Source organism: Colius striatus, chromosome 8, assembly GCF_028858725.1.
Source record: "Colius striatus isolate bColStr4 chromosome 8, bColStr4.1.hap1, whole genome shotgun sequence".
NCBI lineage: Eukaryota > Metazoa > Chordata > Aves > Coliiformes > Coliidae > Colius > Colius striatus.
This window is the reverse complement of record NC_084766.1, coordinates 14,281,609-14,304,958: the sequence shown is the minus strand read 5'-3', so window position 1 is coordinate 14,304,958 and position 23,350 is coordinate 14,281,609. Positions and strand designations below refer to the sequence as shown.

The 23,350-nt window shown below is 44.4% G+C and overlaps 1 protein-coding gene across 2 annotated transcripts; it reads right to left on the bottom strand.

The window, feature by feature from the left end:
- Positions 1 to 357: 357 nt before the first annotated feature.
- On the bottom strand, positions 358 to 22,969 carry LOC104550286 (core histone macro-H2A.2). 2 transcript variants are annotated; one of them, XM_062001554.1, is made up of 10 exons: positions 22,893 to 22,969; positions 21,672 to 21,817; positions 17,180 to 17,412; positions 11,025 to 11,131; positions 9,481 to 9,678; positions 7,825 to 7,935; positions 6,004 to 6,103; positions 4,954 to 5,043; positions 1,580 to 1,754; positions 358 to 1,092 (listed from the first exon to the last, which is right to left on the bottom strand). In XM_062001554.1, exons 3-10 carry the CDS (start codon positions 17,349 to 17,351, stop codon positions 927 to 929), a joined length of 1,119 nt encoding a protein of 372 aa, XP_061857538.1. In that variant the 5' UTR covers positions 17,352 to 17,412; positions 21,672 to 21,817; positions 22,893 to 22,969; the 3' UTR covers positions 358 to 926. The 2 variants fall into 2 exon arrangements, with proteins under 2 accessions (XP_061857538.1, XP_061857537.1); XM_062001553.1 differs by lacking the exon at positions 22,893 to 22,969 and adding an exon at positions 22,767 to 22,840.
- Between the last annotated feature and the right edge of the window lie 381 nt (positions 22,970 to 23,350).

Genomic DNA, 23,350 nt, shown 5'->3' with positions numbered 1-23,350 from the left:
CCTGATTTTTTGTCCTGGTTTCTTCTACTCATGCTCTTCTAAAAAGTACGTGCCTCTTACAGATCTGGAATCTGCAGCATGCAGGAAGAATGGCTTGCAGGAATGCCTGGGGAAAACCTGCCTAAAACCTTGAAGAAGCTATGGCAGTGCTGGTTCTCAACAGAATATAATGCAGCTTTGTGTCAACATCTCCACAGCAGCTTTAATTATGTCACTTAGAGCACTATACTTCAGCCAAAAGAGCTAGGTAGTTGTGGGCTAAGTGTGACACAGCAAGCACTTAATTACAGAGGCTGCTGCCAGGTGAGAAATTCCCAGAGCAAAAGTAGGGTTTAAAAAATAACCACACTTGACACATCTTTTTCTTTTTTTCTTATAAAACAAACAAAATCACCATGAAATAGTCTCAGTAATTACAGAGATTATTGGGAGTTGAAAGCAAAACAGAAGCTCCTCATGCACAATTTCTAAAATCCTTTTCCCCTCTCTGTGGGCTGGAGGCAGAAGTTTACCATCTACCCTCCAGGGAGAGGAAAAGGGAGCAGAACATTTCTAAGAGCTGTCTTTAAAGTGTGTGTGTGTGTGTGTGTGTGGGAGTGAGAGAGAAAAACTCATCACTACAAATCTAAAATGAGATTGCTCTTTTAAAACTTCTAAACTAAAGTAACAAGGGACACTAAACGAACTCCTGAAGAGAGATGGTAACTCAGTTGTTTAAGGTGATATAAAGGGCTACAGGATGCTGACAGCATGAAGAAATCTGACTACGCTCCTCTCATCTCTAGTCACAGCTCTTCATCAAGTCACAACACATCACACAACTACCACTCCCCCTCCTCATCACATTGAAAAAATAAAACCCACCTCTAATGCTTTTAATGCTACTCAAGTTTGTTGAAAAATAAAGTTTCATTTGGCTGCCGTTGCTACTTCGTGTCTAGCTTGGCCATTTCTTGCACATAGATGCCAATACTTTCACTGTCAAAGAGCAGAAAGTAAATGTTCTTCAAGGAGGAAGAGCTGGTGCCGTCAAAATGGGTGGAAATAGCTCTTAGAGTCACCTGGGCTGCCGTCTGTTTTGGGAAGCAGTTTCTATGGGGAAGAAAACAGAACAAGTGAGTGTGAGCCACCTGTGTAACGTGATGCACACGTGGTGCTGAAAGGAACAAGCCATAGCTGTACCACCTCCAGGCTGCTGTTAAGATAGTGCCAGATGCAGTTTGGCAGCATGTAAATCCCAGAACCCCAAGGTTTTGACAGCAATATTCATCTGTTGCTCTATTAGTTTCCTTTCTTTCAGTTGCTTCTACGTGTTATAAGCACACAAAGTGTTTTAATGCTCTCCCTTGGAATTAAACTTGCCCATGGCATGCTAGGCAGGCTAACAAGTTCAAGGGATGATTATCTTTTTAGTTGAAAACTGAATACATCAGCTATTAGCTGCCTTCCTCACTCTGCCATACTTTGAGGGTCAGCCACAGCCCAGAGAGCACCTCTTGAAAATAGCAGCAGCTCTCTGACAGCTGTTTATACCCACTGCTACCTGATACAGAATCTTCATATGCAGAAAGAGTCATACCTGCCACTGGGAAATGGGGGGAAAGCCACAGACTTCAACTTTTTGTCTTCTGCAGCTGTTAAGCAGTTCTTTATTGTCTCTTCAAGCTGCTCTTCACACTTGTCTGAGCCCCACTGTGGGATGTGACAGTGGATGACAAACTTTGCCGCTAGGCCACTAGACTGGGTAAGTGCAGCTAAAACAAAAACAAAACCATAACATTTAGTTTTGAATAGAAAGCACCCTGCAATGATCTCTCAATCCAATGTACTTTCCTAATTACATTACTTCTTCAAAGAAACGCATTAGGAATTAAAATATGCCACAAATACCAGACTCACTTGAAATAATAATCTGACTGTCTCACCAGTACTTTTTGTGATCAATTGTTATTTCTTTGGAGACTAAAGAACTGGAGCTCGTCTGGTTAACACACACTTTTTCAACACTATTTATTAAGCTTTCTCATTCAGCATAGCCTCTGGGTTTGTTTAAGCAAAGTATCAAAAGCTTGCACTGAACACAGTATTACTAATCCCCCACCAGGCTTTTTGCAGTGCTGTCACAGCCTCATCTGAATGCTTTGCAGAAATATCCTGCATCATCATTACAGTTCTAGAGTGTTGGGAGTACTATAAAGACCCACTTCACAGCTGGGTTATTTCAGACAACAACATGAAAACCAAGGATGTTTGTTGAAAGTCTCTACCAGTTACATCCAATTAGGAATCTCAGATTAAGTTTTCAGAAATCCTAATATTTCCCCCAGGCCTGTAGAGTCCACAGCATGACATCCATTTGGTTTTGTTGCAATTGTGAACATTAGCACTTTTGGAGATCTGGATCTCAGGAATTTTAGGTTAAACACCCTGGAATTGGCTGTGCAATTAAAGCCCAAAGATGAAAAATTTGGATTTATTCTCTAGTCCATCATCACAGAGGAATTCTGTTGCAAGAACAGAGGAATTCTGTCCAATGTTTCACTGTGCTATTTAAATTTCAAACAGAAGTGAATCACAGAATCATAGAATGGTTGGAGTTGGAAGGTACCTTTAGAGGTCATCTAGTTCAAACCCCCTGCAAAAGAAACCCACCTAGATCAGGTCATCCAGGTCAGTTTGGAAAACCTCCAGAGGAGACTCCACACCCTCCCTGGGCAGCCTGTGCCAGGGCTCCTTCACTCTCACAGGAAAGAAGTTTTTCCTTAGGTGGAACTTTTTGTGTTCCAGCTTTTGTCCATTACTCCATGTCCTATCACTGAGCACTACAGAAAAAAATAGTGTTGCCCCATCCTCTTGATGTACATCTTTCAAATACTTGTAAGTACTAATGAGGCCCCCTGCCAGTCTCCTCCAGGCTGAACAGCCCCAGCTCCCGCAGCCTTTCCTCTTAAGAAAGAGGCGCCGTTCCCCTGATCATCTCGGTGGCCCTGCACTGGACTCTCTCCAGAAGTTCTCTGTCCCTCTTGAGCTGGTGAGCCCAGAACTGGACACAGGACTCCAGATGAGACCTCACCAGGGCAGAGTAGAGGCGGAGAAGAACTTCCCTCAACCTGCTGGCCATATTCTTCTTGATGCATCCCAGGATGCCATTGGCCTTCTTGGCCATGAGGGCACATTGCTGGCTTATGTTTAATTTCTTATCAACCAGCACTCCCAGGTCTCTCTCTGTAGAGCTGCTCTTCAGCAGATCAGTCCCCAGCCTGTACTGGTGCATGGGGTTGTTCCTGCCCAGATGCAGGACTCTGCACTTGTCCTTGTTGAACCTCATGAGGTTCCTCTCTGCCCAACTCTCAAGCTGGTCGAGATCCCACTGAATGGCAGCACAGCCTCTGGGGAATCAGCCAGTCCTCCCAGTTTGCTGTCATCAGGGAACTTTCTGAGGGTACACTCTGTCCCCTCATCCAAGTCGTTGATGAAGATGTTGAACAAGACTAGCCCCAAAACTGATCCCTGAGGAACTCCACTGGCCACAGGCCTCCAACTCGATTCTGTGCCATTGATCACCACCCTCTGGGCTCTGTCATTCAGCCAGCTCTCGATCCACCTCACTGTCCACTCATCCAAGCCACACTGCCTGAGCTTTCTGATGAGGGATGTCGTGGGAGACAATGTCAAAAGCCTTGCTGAAGTCAAGGTAGATGACATGTACTGCCCTCCTCTCATCTAGCCAGCCAGTTATACTCTCATAGAAGGTTATCCCACAGGGAGCAAATTGACTGAAAACAACACAGATATACTGTGAGCAGCACTTGAATTCAAGCCAATTAGGCTGGAGAGAAGTGTTTGCAGTAGACCTCCAGCAATTTATTATTGCTCACATCAAAACTAGTAGAAGAGGCAATTTCCAACACAGCAACACAGAACAATGCCTGAGAGTCTATATTTTCCTATCAAACTGAGATAATCTTATTTTCCAGACTTCCTTAATAGCATAAAATGAGTCTATTTTCTAGTTAGATAGTGATGTTGACAGAGAAAAAGTAGTGTACATTGATGTTATGGCATGTATTTTTGACTCAATGCAGAAGTGAAGCAAAATACCTTGTACAAAAAATTTCCTGTCATTTGAGATTATAAAACTGGAGTATTAGTTCCGGAAATTTCCAGTACTAGACTATTTAAAGCATTTAGTTTATTGAATATTCTCCTAATACTAACCCTAAACCAAATAAGGCACTAGAAGATAAATTGTGTCTGCCCTACAGCCACCTTCAACCCCTGTGAATTGGTGTAATTTGTTGGCAAAGGAAGACATAATCTCACCTCCCACACTATTCACTGCTGCAAATGTGTTAAACGTTTGAAGGGAGCTCTTCTGTAATCTGTATTTCTATAATGTAGCCGTAGTGCCTGGCAGAAGAGCAGCATTTGTTTTTCCAAACAGCATGCCAGTTCTAAAGATCTTATCACATCTATATTTGTCTTCAAAGTAAGGTAAGTGTTTCGATTACACTCTCCATCAAACATGCAGAAAGCAGAATAACTTATAAACTACCACTGTTCTTATACCTCATAGACTGTGAGCTGTTTCTGATTCTCATTATGGAACACAGTACAAACAGGAAAGATGGCACATAGGTGACAGCACAAGTGTTCCTTACTTTTTGGACTCCCACAGACAGAAATTTCCCAAAACACATTATTGGCCTGCTGTGACTTGTGATGGCATGTAGAAGCCCAAAGACTGAATGTGCATAGCACACAGGTATTCTTGTTCTTCCCTTTTTTCCTCTAAGGAGGCTATCCATAGCACCAACAGCTTCAAGGAAGAAACAGAACCATTTACATCACATAAGCAAAAGCACACCTATAACCTAGAACAGATCAGAATGTCCAGAGAAAAGCACATATGAAATGAGCTGTTTCCAAAAGAGAGCATAGTGTCCTTTTTACCTTCAGCAACTTCCAAAGGTCCTTGAGATTTGCGAAGCTCTTTCACTGTTTCTAAAAACTCTTTCCCTCCAGCCTTTTCCAATGCCTTGCCTGCAAGGACACAGAGCAAAAGGCCTTGGCTTCAAAGTAACAGCATGACAAAACAACTACATTATTTAAAAGAAGAACATTGTACATACATTATTCTCTTGCTCTCTTTCAGCAGCAGGTGATGTTTATGGTTACTGCTCTATCTACCCAAAGATAAAGTTGACTTTTCATTGCTTTTGAAACCCCCTGTATGTAATTACTGGAAATCAATATACTTATCTGTAAGAACGTTATCTTACTCTGACTTATGGCTAAAATAGTGAAGAGTGGAATTTTCAGGACTCAGATATTCAGCCTCCAAAATCCACTCAACACACAAATCCTACTACTTTCTGAAATCATGGAACCACGGAATGGTAGGGGTTGGAAGGCACCAAACAGAGATGGGATGCCAGTGAAGGTCTTGATGACTAACTGTATAAAATAATGACCCAAAAGCCTGCTACAAGATTCTGTGCCTCTCTGTGTGACTGACTGCATACCTTTTTTACCTCCCTCTTCAATTTCTGTATTTGTACACCAGCAGTAACAATATTTCCTTATTTTACATGAGCAGTAGAAGGCTTTATACATGAGTATATCTAAAGTATGTAAAGTCCTACAATGAAAAGTATAATTAGAAGTCTTACTAATACATAATTTTTGTCACTGAATTTTCAGAGGCAAATGTAAAAATAATCCAATGCAGACCACAATAAAGATTATTTACACCTTTGCTGCTCCTGCTCCAACAAATTATCTGTGTTTTGACTGTCATAAGACACCATTAAGAAAAGATAAATTAGTGATTAGCCTGTTATACCTAGTCAGATCCAGCCTGATTTTCAGAAGTGTTGTAAGTGATATTTTATGGCCTGGGGAAGATTCAGATGAAACAGGATGGGATCTCAGCAGGCAGCTAGTAGACCAGCTACTGTTCCAACTCTAGATCTGTTTTTTCTGCGTGTAGCAGAGCCTCACCTATTTCCTCCTTGAGGTCTATTTCTGCAGTTGTAGGGTGAACAATGCCTTCTACTTTCATGGAGCCAATATGGCTGATGTCACTCTGTGTCAGAGAAAGCTGCAAAACAATGATGAGACAGTAGAAAAAAAAAATAGCAATCCAAGTACAAAATCATTTTCATACGAAAAAAAATTAAAATGAAGAAGGCTGGATTCAGTCTCTCAGAGATCAGTAGCTTCATTATGTTCAATGTATGTGATTCTGAACTTTAGCCTTTAATTAATTTGTACACCCCTCAGATTATTTTGTGATATGCCCACAGCTTGGGAGCTTGCTCCAGAGAAAGTTACAGCTAGAAAACTCGTGTTCTAGCATCACACTTTGAAAGGCTGACTTTGGAAATGCTTTTGTCTAAAGAGAAAACCACCAAAATTAAAAAGCTTTTCTCCCATAGAAATATTTGTCCCCAGTAACCTGCTGTAGAGGCTGAGAAGAAGGGCTGAACACTATCCTGACCTATAAAGGATTAATGCATTAGTCTTTCTGTTCCTGGCATAAATAAAACAAGGAATGCTTTACCCAGCCATGCATCTGGATATAGGAACTGGACAAAACTTGATGTCTTAAGGTGCTCAAAAAAGGCTGCTCCCCAGGTTTCACAGCCTCATCACTTCGAGTAACAACAGAGGGCAGAAACCCTCAAAATCATTTAAAAGCTTTTACAATTATTGAACACATGCCCAGGATGCCTCATTTCTTCCAAGAGACACTGTAGTATTTAGGTCCTACCAAGAACAATAAGCACTGTCCACGTTAGAGAAGAAAGTGAGAAGTTGCACAGATTCTGAAGGAACTTAGGACAGGACTGAACTCTAATAAAGCAGACTGAAGTTTCATCTACCCAGCCAGAGCATAGCTTTTAGCAATCTTTTGGATCTATTATGTGGCTGATGGTCATGATTCTAGATCACTGCTTTAGCAAGAGATGGGATCAGACAGCCTGAACTTTGAAGTGCTGCTTCAAGCAACAGGGAACACCATCAGTACCCGGGGCTTACAGAAGCAATTTCAGGAACAACACTTTTTTCAGATGTTTGAAATAACACTGTTTGAAATAATAATAACAAACATTTTGACTGTATCTCCACAGTTAAATCTGTAAGAAAAATTCCTGCTTCATTCAAAGGCTCCAAAAATCAAGGCAGGCAAAAACCTGTCTTAGTGGATACAGGGGGAAAAAAAAAGGACCAGCAGTTGTCTGGACACCAAGGACTTGCAGGTATTTTAATGGGACAGTTTTGTAACTGTGGCCAGGGAGGTGCCAGTCTGTGCTGAGATGAAGAAGTAGGCATGCCCTGCAGCTCTGGTGATGTCCTCAATTTGAACACTGAGAGAGTGGTGGTGCCACAGAGCCCACTTTCAGATAGAGTACCCAGAGTCCTGGCACAGACCAAGATGTGGAAATTGGTGGGTGATCCTGGGACCTGGCCCAGAAATACTCTTTATAAATAATAAATAGCCTGGAAGGGTAAACCTGGTTGGGCAGTATGCCAGGCACAACACAGCCAAGTCCAAACTGAACAAAACTAATACAGCCTAGGCCAAGAAATGAATCAGTACGTGTCTGTCTAGAGGAGAGGTTTACCAGCATTATTCCTGGAAATCTTTTATCTGTGGACATATTTGTTGAGACATGACTTGCATGAGTTTTAGCCTTCAATTTGGGACTGCTAAGAGAGAATGTGGAGAAGAGTTTGTACTGGTGCTAGATCAAAAGCATCCTTTTGTTTACACTAAGTCTCTTTGCCTGATCCCAATCTGTTACAACTTTGTGCTACCTTTTGTCCTGGCACAAGGCTCTTGGAGGACAAGATAGTGAAACCATCCCCGGGGCCATCTTCAGATGTTGAATTTGAAGCTCCTTCTTTTTCATTGTCCTTTTGTTTGTTCTATTTGGGGGAGAAAAAAAGCAACAACTGTCAAAGGAAAAGAAAAATCAACATTTCCCATTATTCAGTAAAGGATAGATTTAATCAGTTACTAGCAGTCTCATCTTCACGGATCAATCTATTATTCACAGCCTTTTAATCACCAAAGATTCTGTAACAACAGATGTCTTCACTGTTTTATAATGCTAAAACATCAGCGGTTCATCTGAGGCATCACATGCGTTTCTAGTCATATTAAGAGTCAGGGAACCCACATCCATCTGTAGTTTTACTAACAATTAAGGTTGTATTTATGGGTGGGTGTGGGCTAGTTTATTTTTGCCGCTAAGAGAGCAGAGCTCCTACTCAATCAAACTTAGTAACTTAGCAACCCAGTCAAATGCTCCAATCTGAAGGAAAAAACAACTTTATCATCTGAAAAAAAAATCATAAATCTCAGCCAATATAAATCTGAATCCCTATTGCCAGGAGTGAGCCATCACACCTCCTTACAGTCAGAATGACAAAATGAAATAACTAATACCTGAAGTCTGAAATCAAAGCCCCCTTTTGTGGGACACTTCTTCATGCAGCCTAGTTCCAGGAGCAGCAAACCTGTTCCTAACAGGGCTGCAGGAGCATCTCCTCACATCTGTCAGTATTTGCTTTAAGGTATGTCAAGAAACTAACAAGTCTCAAACTTTGCTCACCCACAATTCAAAGTAAGGTAGCAGCTGAGATCAATACACAGAGGAATCCTAATAAGCAACTGTCTTCTTTCAAAAAACTTCTCTGTGTATTCTTAGCTTTGGAAACAGCTAAGCTTAGAGGCCTCCAGAAAGATGTACTTAACAGAAGCTTTAACAACAGTTTTGGGTAGCACAATCTTAAGCTTTGACCTATCAAAAATTCAGCAGTGTTTTAAGATGCACACTCTGGAATGACAAACCAAAGAACTGATTTGTGTTACTGCTCTACCAACAAATTGAAACCATTTTGGATGGTGACAGAGGGATGGTAACTGTAAAGGAAAGCGCTGTGGTCAAGTTCAGATTCATTTATTCTTCTTGCAGCTCTCAAAACCCATCAACAATATAGCACATCCACGAACATATGAAACAAAGAGCTCAATAAAATGACATTTCTGTACCACGACAAGTTCTCTGGACAGTGAAAAATCTTTAACGGCAACCTGATAACTGTACAAGGCTGAAGGTGTGACACGTCTCAAGCAGAAAATGTCTCAAATACAGCTCCATTTTAAAAGCTGCAGTTCATTGCCCCACGGCTTAGTGTGGAGATGGATTCTACACAGTTATGAAGAAAGTATTGCAAAGGGTGACATGGAAATCAGAAAAGGTTCCCTCAAAGCTTTAAAAACTGCTGTGTTTGCCTTTAGAAATAAAGTTTAGAAAAAATAATCCTGGTGTATCTATCTCCTCCCATTTTCAGTTGTTACAAACAAACAATGCAGAAGCACTAATTTATTCCTCCCAATAATCTCAGTTGGTTTCAATCCACTCCCTCTCCTACACCTCTGGAACCCCCTACCTGCCTCACACTTACCTTTTTGGGTGTCCGGGCCTTGGTAGACTTTGCCTTCTTCCCACTTTTTTTGTTCACCATGGATTTCCTTCCCTTCTTCTCAGGAGCAGGGGAAAGGATGGTCTCTGATTTGCCTTTGGCACCCCGTTTCTTGGCTAAAAGCTCTGGCTGAATTCTGGGCAGGACACCTCCACTTGCAATAGTCACACCTTTTAGCAACTGTAAGGAGAAGCAGTATAAAGGAGCCCATTACAGATTCTCCTGGTCTGCACTCAAGATTTTTTTGCTGCTTACATTACAAATACGTAAGTAGAGTTCACACATCCTAAAGCACTGCACCTTGTCTCTTTATCATGAAAAAAACCCAACCCAACTTGAAAAAAACTATTAGGGAGAAAATCCACAGTAACAAGAAAGGTGGCAGGTGGCAATGAGGTCAGCCAGCACATCTTGGAGAACTCTATTGGGCACTGGCCAACCAATTCTTTCACTTCCAATGCTGGTCTTTCTGCATACCTGTCCTTGGTGACTCACAAGCAGCAAATGAGGGTAAGAGAAGATGCTAAGTGCTTGTGGGCTACTTAAGTGATTGCACCATAGTCCTAGTAAAAGAAGTACTGGTTGCAGATAGATCCCCTTGGCAGGGCAACACGTTCAGTGAAAGGAAGTATAAGCCTCAAGAGCCTGCTTTGCAGAGGTGAACAACAGAATGGACTGATATGTGGAGGACAAAGCTAATTCCTAATGGACAACAGTAGATCTAATCCCTTTTTCACAGGCCAGTGACCAGCTTCACAGAGTACAGAATTGGCTGCTACTGTTAGCATGCTTTCCCGTCTCTCGTAGCTTCAGTTGTCAATTTTCAGTCCCTTTGACTGGAAACAGAGCTAGATGACTTCATGGGTACCACATTCACACTATTTAAAGCAGTCAAATTAAGTGCAGGAATCTTGGAAAGTGTGAATGATGTCATACATTTGCACATGGGCCCAACCAAGAAGAGATCCTCTGATGCTGACTGAACTTCTCCAGAAGCCCTGAATGCTGCAATTCACAGACCATGCTGTCATCTCTTCTCATTCAACAAGTTCAGCAGAAGTGAGCCCACAAATGATCCTCAGAGTCAGAGCACTGCAAAGCGGAGTCTGGGTGCTAAGGGGACTTGGGCTTACAGAGAGGAGGCAGTCCTGGAGGCAGCAATAGCAGAAAGTGAGTCAGATCCGTACCCAAGATGGGCCTCATGGCCAGTGTAACAGAAAACACGCATTTCTACAGCTTCTGGAAGAAGGTCTTCCATACGACACATTTTCTTTAAGTACTAGATGTCTCTGAGGAAAAAAGTAACCATCAAGTTTACCCACTTCACTTTCTATCCAGAGGATTTAAGATGAGATATCTCAGAATCTTCTTTTTGTTCACTTTTATTCAAGTGGGCACAATCTTGTCTTCTGCTCTAATAACTGTGTTCTCATTCACGTGCCAGACTAAACTGTTTCTAAGCATCTGTGGCAGCAGCTTGACTTGTGCACAGCATGTAACTCTCACCCTAAAACGTAAACAGGTACCTGATTCAGTTCCTCATCATTTGCAACTGCCAGGAGGATGTGTCTGGGGGCAATTCTTCCTTTCTTGTTGTCTCGTGCTGCGTTTCCTGCTAGTTCCAGAATTTCAGCTGTAAATACAATGAGATAAAAATGAGTACAAGAATGCAGCTGACATACACCCTGCAGACATATTTTACATTCCTTCCTAATATCTATTTACCTTTTCAGGGGTGTTTCCCAATTTAAATGGTCTTTGCTACAGAAGGGTAGAAGGCACTCAATGTATTTGCAAATTTATGTCAAATAAGTTGTCCTCCCTAATTCCCTAAATAACTACCAGAAAATACATTAAGCTTGGTTCACATAACTTCTTTTACAAGTCCCAAGTCAGAATTGTCTTTCAAAAAACCAAGAATCACTCCACAAAAAGCCACATCATCTGTCCAATACAGCAGTCACCCTGTAACAAAACAGTAGAGCATATGTTGGAACCCCAAACCTACTAACAGACAGTTCTGACAAAACAGCAAGGATTCTCAGGACCAGGTAAAACAAAGACTGAGGTGCATTTAAAGAAATACTTTGAAAGCCAATGAATTTAGCCAAATGAGGCTGCAATTCTGCATTAAAGGGCATTGAGAATCTGTGAGAAGCTTCATTTTGGATTAGGATATGAAAGGTTTAACTTAGATGCAAGCAGAGATATCATAAGAGCTTTAATGTATGAACTGCTGGTGAAATGTTCCTTCTGTATCTGGGAAAGGGAGGTTGTGTCAAAAGCAGTTTCTCTAAACTTGCAGTAACATTTATACTGTGACTAAAGTCGGGGAGATTTTTCTAACTGTTACAGAGGAAACACAGACACATCTTTCTGAGTTTATTTGAACTGTAGCAATCGGAATAGTTGATTAACTTACACAGTTTGGCCCCTACTCAGAAGTTATTTCTCATGTAAGAACTCTACTGAAACACTGAGAAGGAATGAGAAGGAAATGTTTCACTCCAAATAATCATAAAGATCATATTGATATTTTGAAAGTACCCAGTGTCCCTGTTGTTTGGGTTTTGGGTGTGTTACTTACATTTGTCAGTAACAGGGGTAAGAAAATTACAGCCATCAGTGCCCTATTAATATCCTACTCCTTTTTATGAACTAAACTAAGAACTGTAATTACTATAAAAAGAACTTTCATAGCAAAACTAGTGGAAATCTACATAATGCTCTCTGGTTAAAAGCCAAAGGATTTCAACATGAAGTTTAGCTCTCAGTTCACTGGAAAATACAAGCTTTCCATTTCAATCTGTTAGAATGGCAAACATACATCCTTGTCACCCAGTTTTCCCTAATACACAGCATCTGTATTTAACTGAATGTTAGGGATGTAAAAGCCATTTTTTGTTCCAATTAAGTGCATATTCACGGTGAATTGTTTAGGAAACAGCCAGCATCTGGTGAAAATTTTCATTAGTCATGCAAAACTTTCAAGAAACATAATCAAAGTTGCAAAGACAAGCACTTAAGGAAACGGCAAAACTGTGGTTGTGATAGCTAAGCCACTGCCATGAGGAAAAAGCAGGGTGCCATCAGGCAATCTGAAGTAGTGACACACCACAAATACACACCAGGCCTACACTAAAAGTTAGAGCAGCATCCTTGGCTCTAGCACTTGCTGACTTTGAAGTGTCTGACTTGGACTTTAAAAGAGGAGACTGAAAAGAGATCCTGTATAATCCAGCTATATTCAGCCCTGTGGGGCTTCAGGACTGGAAGGTTCAGACTCTCCTCCCACACATGTGGCAGTGGAACTAAGGCAGCAGCAGACAGCAGGAACAGATTGCCATTCACATTAAGACCACCATACAGAGGGAAGAGAGATCCAGATTTCTCCAGTGAGTTTTGCAGATTGGTGCTGATAGCAGAAGAAAATGGCATCAAGGAAAAAAAGCAAACAAAGAACCACAAAACAACACATACTTACCTGTGTGGTAACTGAAGTTCTGTCAGATGTGCCAATAACAGGCACATCCTGCTACCTGTGTGCTCACCCCACTCCCCCAGGTTCTGGGTGCTTTGGCCAGCAGCATCCTGATGGTGCACTCAAATGTCCTCTGCCTAATGTTAAGAGCAAAAAATGCAGAACACTCAAATGCCAGCCACTTTTTCAGCTACTACAGGACACTGGGAACAAGGGAATCCAAAGTAGAGATGATGTATGGCAGATTGTGCAATATGCACATAAATACCTTAAAAAGGATGCTGGAGACAGCAGAGAGAGGAAGAGTCCTGCTGAACACCTGTAGCCATAGGCTGAACACCATTCAGTCACTGCATGGAGTGGCCCATGAGCAGTCCTGTCACACATCAGAGCTGAGAGGTTGAGGAGGCATGCTCCATCACTCTGCAGGTGCTCTGGTTTCAGCTGGGGTAGAGTTAATTTTCTTCTTGGTAGCTGGTACAGTATGTGTTTTGGATTTGTGCTGCAAACAGCATTGACAAACCAGTGATGTTCTGGTTACTTCTGAGTACTGCTTGCACACTGTCAAGGCCTTTTCTGCCTCTCACCCTGCCCTGCCAGAATGTAGGCTGAGTGTGCACAAGGAACTAGGAGTGAGCATGGCCAGGAGAGCTGACTCCAACTGCCCAAAGGAAAGTTCTGAAACCAGCACAAAGGGAATGACACACAGGCAGTCTGGGCAGCACTGAGAGCTGAGAGAGGTTGAAGTATCCTCAGTGAGGATGAAGTCTGTAGAGATTTTAGCTATTAAAATCAAAGAAGTCTCTGCTGAGCAGGAGCAACCTGTGATTTTTCAAATTTACATCTTGACCAAACAGAGCAGACATCTGCTCTGAGAGTCCTGGGGATCTCAGTTAATATTTACAAATATCTAAATGGTGGGTGTTAGGAGGTTGGGGCATCACTTTTCTCTGTGGTATCTTGCAACAGGACATGGGGTAATGGGATGAAGCTGGAACACAAAAAGTTCCATTTCAACATAAGAAAAAACTATTTCACTGTTCAGGTGAGGGAGCCCTGGCACAGGCTGCCCAGGGAGGGTGTGGAGTCTCCTTCCTTGGAGGTCTTCAAGACCCACCTAGATATGTTCCTGTGCAATCTGATCTGGCTGGACCTGCTTCTGCAGTGGGGCTGGACTGGATGATCTCTAAAGGTCCCTTCCAACCCTACCATTCTGTGATTCTATGACCAGCCCCTTTCCACTTTTGTGAAGCATTAAGTCTCTGCTCAAATGCAAAGAGGTGTCCAGGTGTTTAAAGAAGTTCTCATGAATGTTTTAACTTAACAAAAAATACATGGTTCGATTTGCTTCTGTGAAACAGTTTAAGAACCAGACTCCCTTACACCCAGCTGCCCAGATTTAGCCTGAGGCAGTTCCCCTGTATGCAGGCTATCAGCCTGAGTAGCCACCATTTCACAGTTGAAAGTCCACGATAGAAAATTGAAATTTGTAATAGAAAGAATCAGATAATGTTAAGAAATGTTACCAGTTTGATATATAATATTCCCTTTGACAACAGCCTCAGAAAACAACATTTCCTTTCTAAAGGCTTCCCAAAACCATAGACTATATTCACACAAACATATAAAATAACTGGCTCAGCAGAGTTAGACATGGCAAGACTGCTTTTTAATTGAAATATCCACCTTTGTAATCTTTTCAAGCAAAAGTCTGGACAGAGCACACAAACTTTGGTTTGGAGGGACCGCTATGCACAAGCAATAGGTGTTTGCTCCAAAACACTACTCCACTCTATTAAAACATATAAAGGGTAGGGGTGAGAGAGGGTTCTTTCTCTCCTGAACCATGCAGCTTAAAATAACATTCTTTTCCAATTTGTGTGGGCCCCCAGCCTACACATCTAGCAATTTTCATGCCTGGCTGACTACATATTATTTTTTTTTCTAAAACAAAGTGTAGGCCCACACATAATCTGCCCTTACCATACTGAAATTGATTGAAATGAAACTCCACTTACTAGCCACAAGCAGAGCCAAGATATACACTGTTCTAGTTCAGATAATAGGTAAACACTGCTGTGCTGTATATTCTAAGAAGATGACCATAACTCAGTCTGCACTAACAAAGTGCTGCATGTACCAGATGTGCTGCTGACAATTTATTACTACACCTTGTAACAATTGCCACAGCTCAGAACAAGCATCTCCAAATGTTTATTCTAGAAACTCCTTTGAATGCTATGAATCCCTGCAGAGTGGGGAAACAAAGAAAGTATTCCCTCCCAGACTGAAGGTCAGCAGAGTCACCATGCAGCATGTTATTCAGTTATAAAACGTAGTGCCATTTCCAAAACTCTTGTGGTATGGTTTTCATCTTGCAATCCCCAGAGGTCCAGAAGTCTGTAGATGACTTCTAAGTGATTCACAATCGATGATTAAAGCAAAACACACTCTGCTAGAGAGAAATTGGTATTTATGACACTCCTGAAGAGGCCTGAACCTCTGCTAAAAAATATACAGCTGCCTACCAACAAAAATAAGGTTGAAAATCACTCTGGTAGAGCAGGGGAGCTACAAGAGCTAGGAATCCTCTATTTCCACCTTTGCCTTTAACTCCCCACAGCCTCTGCAGCATCCCTGCAGAGCAGCACACCATGATGCAGACAGCCAAACATGCTCTGCAACTCATAGGCTTCCTCAGTACAGCACAAGTGCACCACCTCCACTGAGAGAGACTTCTGCACTTACTGGACTTCATTTTTAATGTGTGAAACTGGATTGTGCAAACATGAACGTCTATAGGTTCTTAATTAAGTGAAATATCTCCAAAATCACTTGAAAGAACTGATCTTAATATAAACATGTTTGTTTTTACACACTAAACAAAATCAAATGAGTGGGAGAGATGCTCACAATCTCAGATTTTGCTTTTCAGAGGTGTTTTATTTTCAAACTATCTCCTTTTCTGGACTTGTCTCTTGAAGGAGCTGAGGGTGAACATAAATAAAAGCTTAAAGAGTTTATTGACTTTTTTCCATATAAACAATAACTTTTCCCCTCAACTCCAGAAATAGCCTCAGAGAAAATAGAAATCAATTCTCATCCTGCACAAATCAGCACAAATTCTGTAAGATGTTTCTGTAAGATGATGTTAGGGATCATCAGAAATTTAATTTTCATAGTCAAATTACCACTGTTTCAATTTTTCTCCACACACCTGAAAGAAAATAGTGCTTTTATTGGCTGGTAGTGAGAACAGGTTTTCATGTGTAAAAAAGACAGCAATGTTTCCATGAAGACTGGGATGCTGTTATATGGACAATCAGGCTCCATGAAAGCTTCTCCCAGGCCACTGTGGCAATAAACTATGCTCCTGCAACACAACCCACTTGACTAATTCCATCCAGGCTTGTGACTCCTCACAGATTCTCTAATGCACCTCAGTCTTGACCTGTAACATCTAAGCAACCTGAACCAGAATCCTCTCTGCTCCAAGCAGTGTAAGAATCTGTTAAGGTGTTATTTTCCACAATTAAGTAAGAAACCGAGCAGATATGACCATAGACAGTCAGAAGTACTACATCACAGTACACTGCAGTGTATCGTATCACCATGTGACACCCGCCCCTTCCTCTGGGGTCACTTCCAGAAAGGGAGGGAAACAAAAACTCGGGGGTATGTAGGAAGACTTCAACCCTGAAATTATTATACATTATACACTTAGACAAGCCAAAAGGATCTTTAAAATACCAACGAACAACCTCCATATTTTGTAACACTTTGAGACTGTTCTGCAGGGAGAAATGCAGTGAAAGAGCTTGTTCACTTAAAAAGCACAATAGATGTACAAGGTGTGTTTGCTTTTTTCCTCCTATTATTCACATTCAGGCATATCAAGAGCCTAATTCATATCAGTTTTCTCTCAGACAGAAAATACCTAGACGCGACTCCTCAATCTGCAAAGGCAATAGATAATATTCCAGGTAGTGACCAAGCATGGTGCCTCTGAAGGAGAAAACTTCCATCCTCTGCCTCTTCAAGGAGCAAATTAATCTCCTTTGACAGTTAAGGAAACGTCAACAAACCCTGCACTTACAGAGCCTGATTTTCAGAACTGCTGAGCATGTTTGTATCCCATCCCACGGATAGCCCTGGCTCCTGAGTGTGCTCAGCACTTCCAGGACCAGGTTCTTGTTTTACCTGCGAGGTACTCTATGACGGCTGCCATGTAAACGGGTGCTCCCACACCTATCCGGTACTTGTATGTGCCTTTCTTTAAGTAGCGCATCATCCTCCCCACAGGGAAAATCACACCTGCCCTGCTTGAGCGGGACAGTTTGGACATTTTCTTCTTCCCACTTCGGCCTGACATCTTGCAGCTTTGTGCTTTTCAATTTGCTGGTGATTCTTAACCCCCTGCTCCAATCCAAAATCTGCAAGAGAAGAGAAATGGGATTGGTGTTTAGCATGTGAGAAACATCTTTACACATTATCTTGTTCTTCCAGAAGAAAAAATCCAAACCTATTCTCAATACCTGTTAAAGCTGAGGCATTACATATTAAAAGGTGGATAACTGGAACATTTACTGTGACTTTTCTTTTGACTACTGCACTATCAGCGTAGCGATATCACAGATAAAGTGGTCTGGAGAATATAAGGAGGGAAAAAAAAGCAGCACATTGAATGAATCTTTTAAAAAAAACAACCCAAAAATGACAAAATCAAATCACACCACTGCACACAGTCACAGCAAAGAAGATGGCCATGCTGATTGTTAAGTTTAGCAAGTTATGAAGAGCTGAGAATGACTGGCATAAATGGATGGCATTAAACAAGCTGAAAAGCAGATAGTGGTGCAACCTATAAGTAAAGGAAGTTGTACTGCTCAAAAGGAAGATAAAACCTACCTACAAACACACTGTTGCTTCATAGGGCTTTTATATGGGCAATTTCACATGCATGGCTGAAGAGGAGAGGCAGGCAAGCAGCTATGCTTCAAGCACCTCGCCTCATGCTGCTCTGGCCTCAGGAACTAAGTGTCAGGGGCCAGGTCACAGGCATCACCGCTTCCATCATTCTCCCCACATTACCTTCAGAGCAGCTCCCAGAGCCCCAGAAGCCTTCCTCCACCCAGCTAAGAGGAGGTCTTTAATCTCCCTTCTTAAAAGGACATGGTACTGTCCATCAAGCTTCCTAAAGACATATTTTTTTCCCCTTGCACTGAGGTGTTTAAGCAAGAGCACAGTCAGTGCTGAGCTGCGGAGCTATGTCCCACCACAGATACCATGCTTCAGGCATGCAGGCAACAGGAATCCAGAGGGTAATAAGAGCAATCAGACATCTCACAAACTAAAAGGGAAGGTAAAAAGAAGCAGAGGAAGATGACGATGGTCTCCAGAGATGTAAAAGACTGCTTTGAAGGTGAAGGGATTAAGTGTTCCCTATAAAAGTGACAGGAAAAAAGCAGGACTCTTACAAAAGCTATGTAGCTGGGTGGAGCACTGGACTCGGTCAGATGGTGAGGTGGCAGGATCTTCCCACCAGGACAACTTTAAAACAGTTAGGGAATATATGTCGGAAACAGCCCAGGTAGTATTAGATTCACCTCGAGACAGGAGGCTGGATGAGGTGATCTCTCGAGGTCCTTTTCTCCAGTCCTGTCACTCAATGAAATAGGCAATTTGTGACAAACCCTTTCTAAACTTTCCATTTCATATTATGCTACTGATTAACCTTTATCAAGTCTCCTTTTTGGCTCGTGATAACTGACATTCAAACTAATGAATAAGTGTTGGCTGAGAATTAGGTTTCTAGCCATCAGAGCAAACATCTGGAACAGCCTTCTCTTATGAGTTATATGAGCAACAATAAATCATGTTAAGATGGAACTTAATAAATGTGCTAGGCTACAAACTGATTCCTGTGATGCCAGCAGGGCAGTTTCATCACCTGAGAGTTCAATCCTGCACTGAAATCCCTACAAACAGCTGTGCTGAAAGAGTACACTGAAAACAACCCTGCATCAAAACCACATTAAGCTAACCTCTCATGTATTTGCTTCTGTGGTACCAAATCCCAGTTGCATGTAAATTAATCTATAGATATATCTAAAAAGCCAACAGTGTGAGATTACATCCACAGAAAACACTGTGGTTGCACTTGATCTCTGAGATACACAAATTCGTTTTGATTTGCTAACTAAGCACACTGCTCTGGGGCATGCTGTTGCATTATTATTCCTGCTTAATTAATCACTCCTGGCTTATTCTTCTGTTGCTTCACTGAACTTTCCACCTCTGTCTACCCCTTTATTTCTCCCATCTTTCTCACAGCAAGTCTCAGACGTTTTTTACCCTGCTGCCAAGGCAAACTTTGGAATCCCAAAGCATTTTTCCAAATACACGGCAGGTAACAGATCAGTTTGCTGAACTTTGTGAGAGGCTAAATACAAAAGATGTTTCAAAACTTTGTTAGCTCTCTCCCTCTTTCTCTCTCTTCTTAGCAGTTTATGCGGGCCAGGGTTTATTCTGGGGAGTGACATACTTGTTCTTGTCTCCTATGGGAAGCAGTTTTTGGTAGGAAAAGCAAACTATGGCTTAGTCACAACTGCTAGAATACAATTCCTGTGGACCTGGACAAACCAAATGTGGTACACTGGGGTTGCCAACAATCTCCAATAGGCACCTTGGAGGGCAGACATTAAGGGAACAGTTTGCGGGCTCAGGTGACTGACAGGCCTTGGCATCTCGAAGCTCCCTTGCAACAGCAGAGCTACGCCTGGCCTGCAGCAAGGCCGCAGGGGTTCAGGCACCACTGGCCCATTCCTCCCACAGGCATGGGTTTGAGTTACCTGAGAGGATGCTTATCAGCTCAGCCTGTGAGGCACTCCCCTGAACTGTTCCAAAGCTGCCAATAGCTGAGCACTACAAGTTGAGCACTGCCCTTCTAAATGTTCTCTTCAGGTGACACAGCTAAGCATCAAGGGTTTATCATCTGGAAAGTGCTTCAGTCTACCCACAGTAGTTCCCTCACCAATAGCTGATTCACCATCTACATTTGCCCTTATAAACTCCCTTAGAAACCACAGCCATGCTGTTTGTGTGAAGTCCATCCCCGCTGAGTCAGAACTGTGTCTATATCTGGCTACCATGGCATCATGAGGCTTGGGCAATTTAAAGCAATTAGTGTTTCCAATCTCTTAATTGGTCACAGCACACTCCTACTCTGCCATGACTCCAACATCCCCATGTTGCTATGGGGGATTTAGTAGCTACCAGATCTCCCAGAGCTCTTTACAATATGATCAAAATAGAACAGACTTGTGCAAGCTGGGTCTTCCTCTGTGAATGAAATCTTCAGAGCCCAGAACAACCAGCAAGATTTTCCTTCTATCTGCTGGAAAAAGGGCTTTACCTCCTAGTGACTCTTAGAAGGGCCCTTCCACTACAGATGCTACCACTCCCTTTTCTTCCACCACAGTTATCTGCAGTGGGTGATGACTTCTCCCAGAAGGACACTGGAACAACAGACTACTCTGAGACACTCATTCCTCTCACCATTGTGCAATTTGCAAAGCACACCACATCCCAACCGATCAAGTTTTACCACAGCAACCTTAAAACCACTTTCCAGTCCTTGCTACGTGGATGTTCAGAAGAACAAATTCTCATAGTCATCTTGGTGGTAAAGGACATGTCATTTTTAAAAAAGTAAGAACAACCTGCAGACACAGAAACAAGTTGCAACCTCCAAGTGTGCCTGAACCTGAAATGCTGTCCAAGAAACAATTTCAGAGATTACATATCAAGATCTGGCAAGAAAACATGGATGCACATCAGACAGTTCAGTGCTGTACAAAACACATAAGATATATATAATCCATTTTTTTTTCTCTAAGAAAAATAATAAAGATAGTAAAAGAAAGCTTAGTTTGCACAACAAACTGGCACCAAAAGTGCTGCAACACTGGTAGAATAAAGTAAATTCTGTCTGCTTCCCTTCACAATGCAGATTATACACAAGACAAGGCGAAGCTAAGTTAACAGCTACACCACATTAAAAAAGCACACTAGCAACTTATTGCCATTAAATATTTGAATAATGATTAGATAAATTGCTGGACAGGTTAAAATAGCTGGTGTTGCAGTTTAACCTTCTAAACTTTACAGGCAGCTACAACATCATCTAACAAGAGTAAGATGTAGCCCCGTGTGCCAAGCACCGTCCCTTGTAAGACAGCTGTGACTAGTTCCAGAAGCACACACAACACTGGGAGCCATACCAGACACCCATCCAGTCTCAAACGCCCGGGCACAGCTGGATGCTGCCCTCGGTGTCCTGGCTCATAGAACTAACACTCCAGTCTTAGCAAGCCTTTGTACTAGAACTGTTTCTACTAAATCTGTTCATTAAAGACACGCTGGACACCGTTTCTGGATGGTTTGCTTGTGCTTGGCATATAGGAGACTGTTCTAAACAGTGAGAAAACTTCAAGTCGGAAGGCAAAGACTGAAACCAAGGACATGTAGGACTATCACTATGCCTGCACTTTCCTCACCTCCAGTTTAAGAGCTACTTGAACAGCTAGGATCAGTTCAAAGACACGTCTAGGGATCTGCTTAGAGAGCACACTTGTACACAGATACCACTTTGTGACAATAACTCGTAAGACCCAAAGCAGACGTTTGTTACCTGAATAAATCTGTAAGGCACAATCAACGTGCAAACACTGGTTGCTATTCAGTGGGCATGCGGTACATCTCCCGGACGCAACCAACTCCGAGCTGACAGACACTGAGCGTGTTCCTACTGGCAGCCGTTTCACGGGCAGGCTGAGGCTGCAAAACAACGGGGATCCTTGCAGAGAGGCGCATTCCCCCGCAGGGGCTGCGCCCCGTGGCACGGCACGGCTGGCAGGCCGAGGGGCTGCGCCCCACTACTGACTCAACCCGAGTCTGCTGCCCCCGGTGAGCGCTGCGGAGGCCGCGGGGCCCGGCCCGCTCCCGCCGGCCGCGCTCAGGGCGCCGCGCCCCGCCCCGCGCACGCCGCGCCGTTGCCTGGACACAGCGCCCCGCCCCGCCCCGCCCCGGCGCGCGCGGCCCGGGCCCGGCGGGCGCCGCTGATTGGCCGGGGCGCCGACCACACCTGCGCGCGGGGCGGCCGCAGCCGGGCCCGGGCCCGGAGCGCGCGCGCCGATTGGCCGGCAGCCGGCGGCGGCGGCGCCGCGGTTCGGGGGCTCTGCGGCGGTGCCGCGCGCGCTCCGCTGCCGGCCGCGCAGGCGCGCTGAGGCGCGGCCAAGGGAGGGGGAGTGGCCGCCGGCTTTCCCGCGCAAACGCTTCCTCGCCCCCCCCCCCTCCCCGCCCGCCTCCCTGAGCGCGCTCGCTCCCGCCGTCACGGAGGCTTCGCCCGCGGCCCGCGAGGGGCAGCGGCGGTGGCGGCCGCCGGAAAGCGCGGCCCCGGAGCGAGAAGCGGCGAGCGAGGGCCCCGAGCGCCCGGTGCCCGCGCGCAGGCCCCGGGGAGGCCTCGCGCACCCCCCCCCGCCCTCCCCCCGCCCCCTGGGGCCGGCCCCGCGCGCGCCGCCGTTGCTCCCTCCCCGCGGCCGCACGCCGCCCCCCCCACGCCCCCTTCCCCTCACGGCCGCCCGCCGCTGCCCCCGCCACGGCCCCCGCCATGGCCCGGCCCTCCCGGGCGGCCGCGGAGAAAGGCGGCAGCGGGAGGGAGAGGGAAGGAGAGGAGCGGGCCTGGCCTGGCCGCGGCCCCGGAGCCCCCGCGCCACCGCTCCCTCACCTGCCGGCGCCCGCCGCCTTCCGCTCTTGCTTTCCTCTTTTTCCTTTTTCTCCTTTGCCTCCTTTCCCTGTCTCCCCCCCCTCCTCCCCCCCTTCCCTTTTCGGCTCCCACACCCCCCGCCCGCACCGTCGCTCCGCCTCAGCCGCCGGCTCTCTTCCCGTATTGTATGTTTCAATGGCGATGGCGGCGGCTTCTCTTGAGGGGGGTGGCAGGGGTTTCCTCCCGCTCCGCATACCGCCTCTAGGAGGAGTCACTGCAGCCCGGGCCTGCAACAACCCCCCTATCGCTGCCGCCCTCCCAGGCACCGCGCCGCTCCTCCTTGCCCGGGCCCCCGGGCTGCTGCCGCCGCCGCTTCCCCACAGGCACCCCCTCCCCGCCTCTTCCATCGCTGCCCACCCCACGCACGATCAGGAGAGAAAGGGCTCCCCTGACCCCAGGAGCTGCTGGGCTTGCATTAGTGGGGGACGTAAAGGAAGGAAGCCTGTCTTCTCGTCCTTTCCCTAGTCGCAGGATGGAGGAGTGAAGAGCCGCAGAGGTTTCAAGGGAGTCCCAGCTTAGACTGATGCTCGAGAATAGCTTTTGAG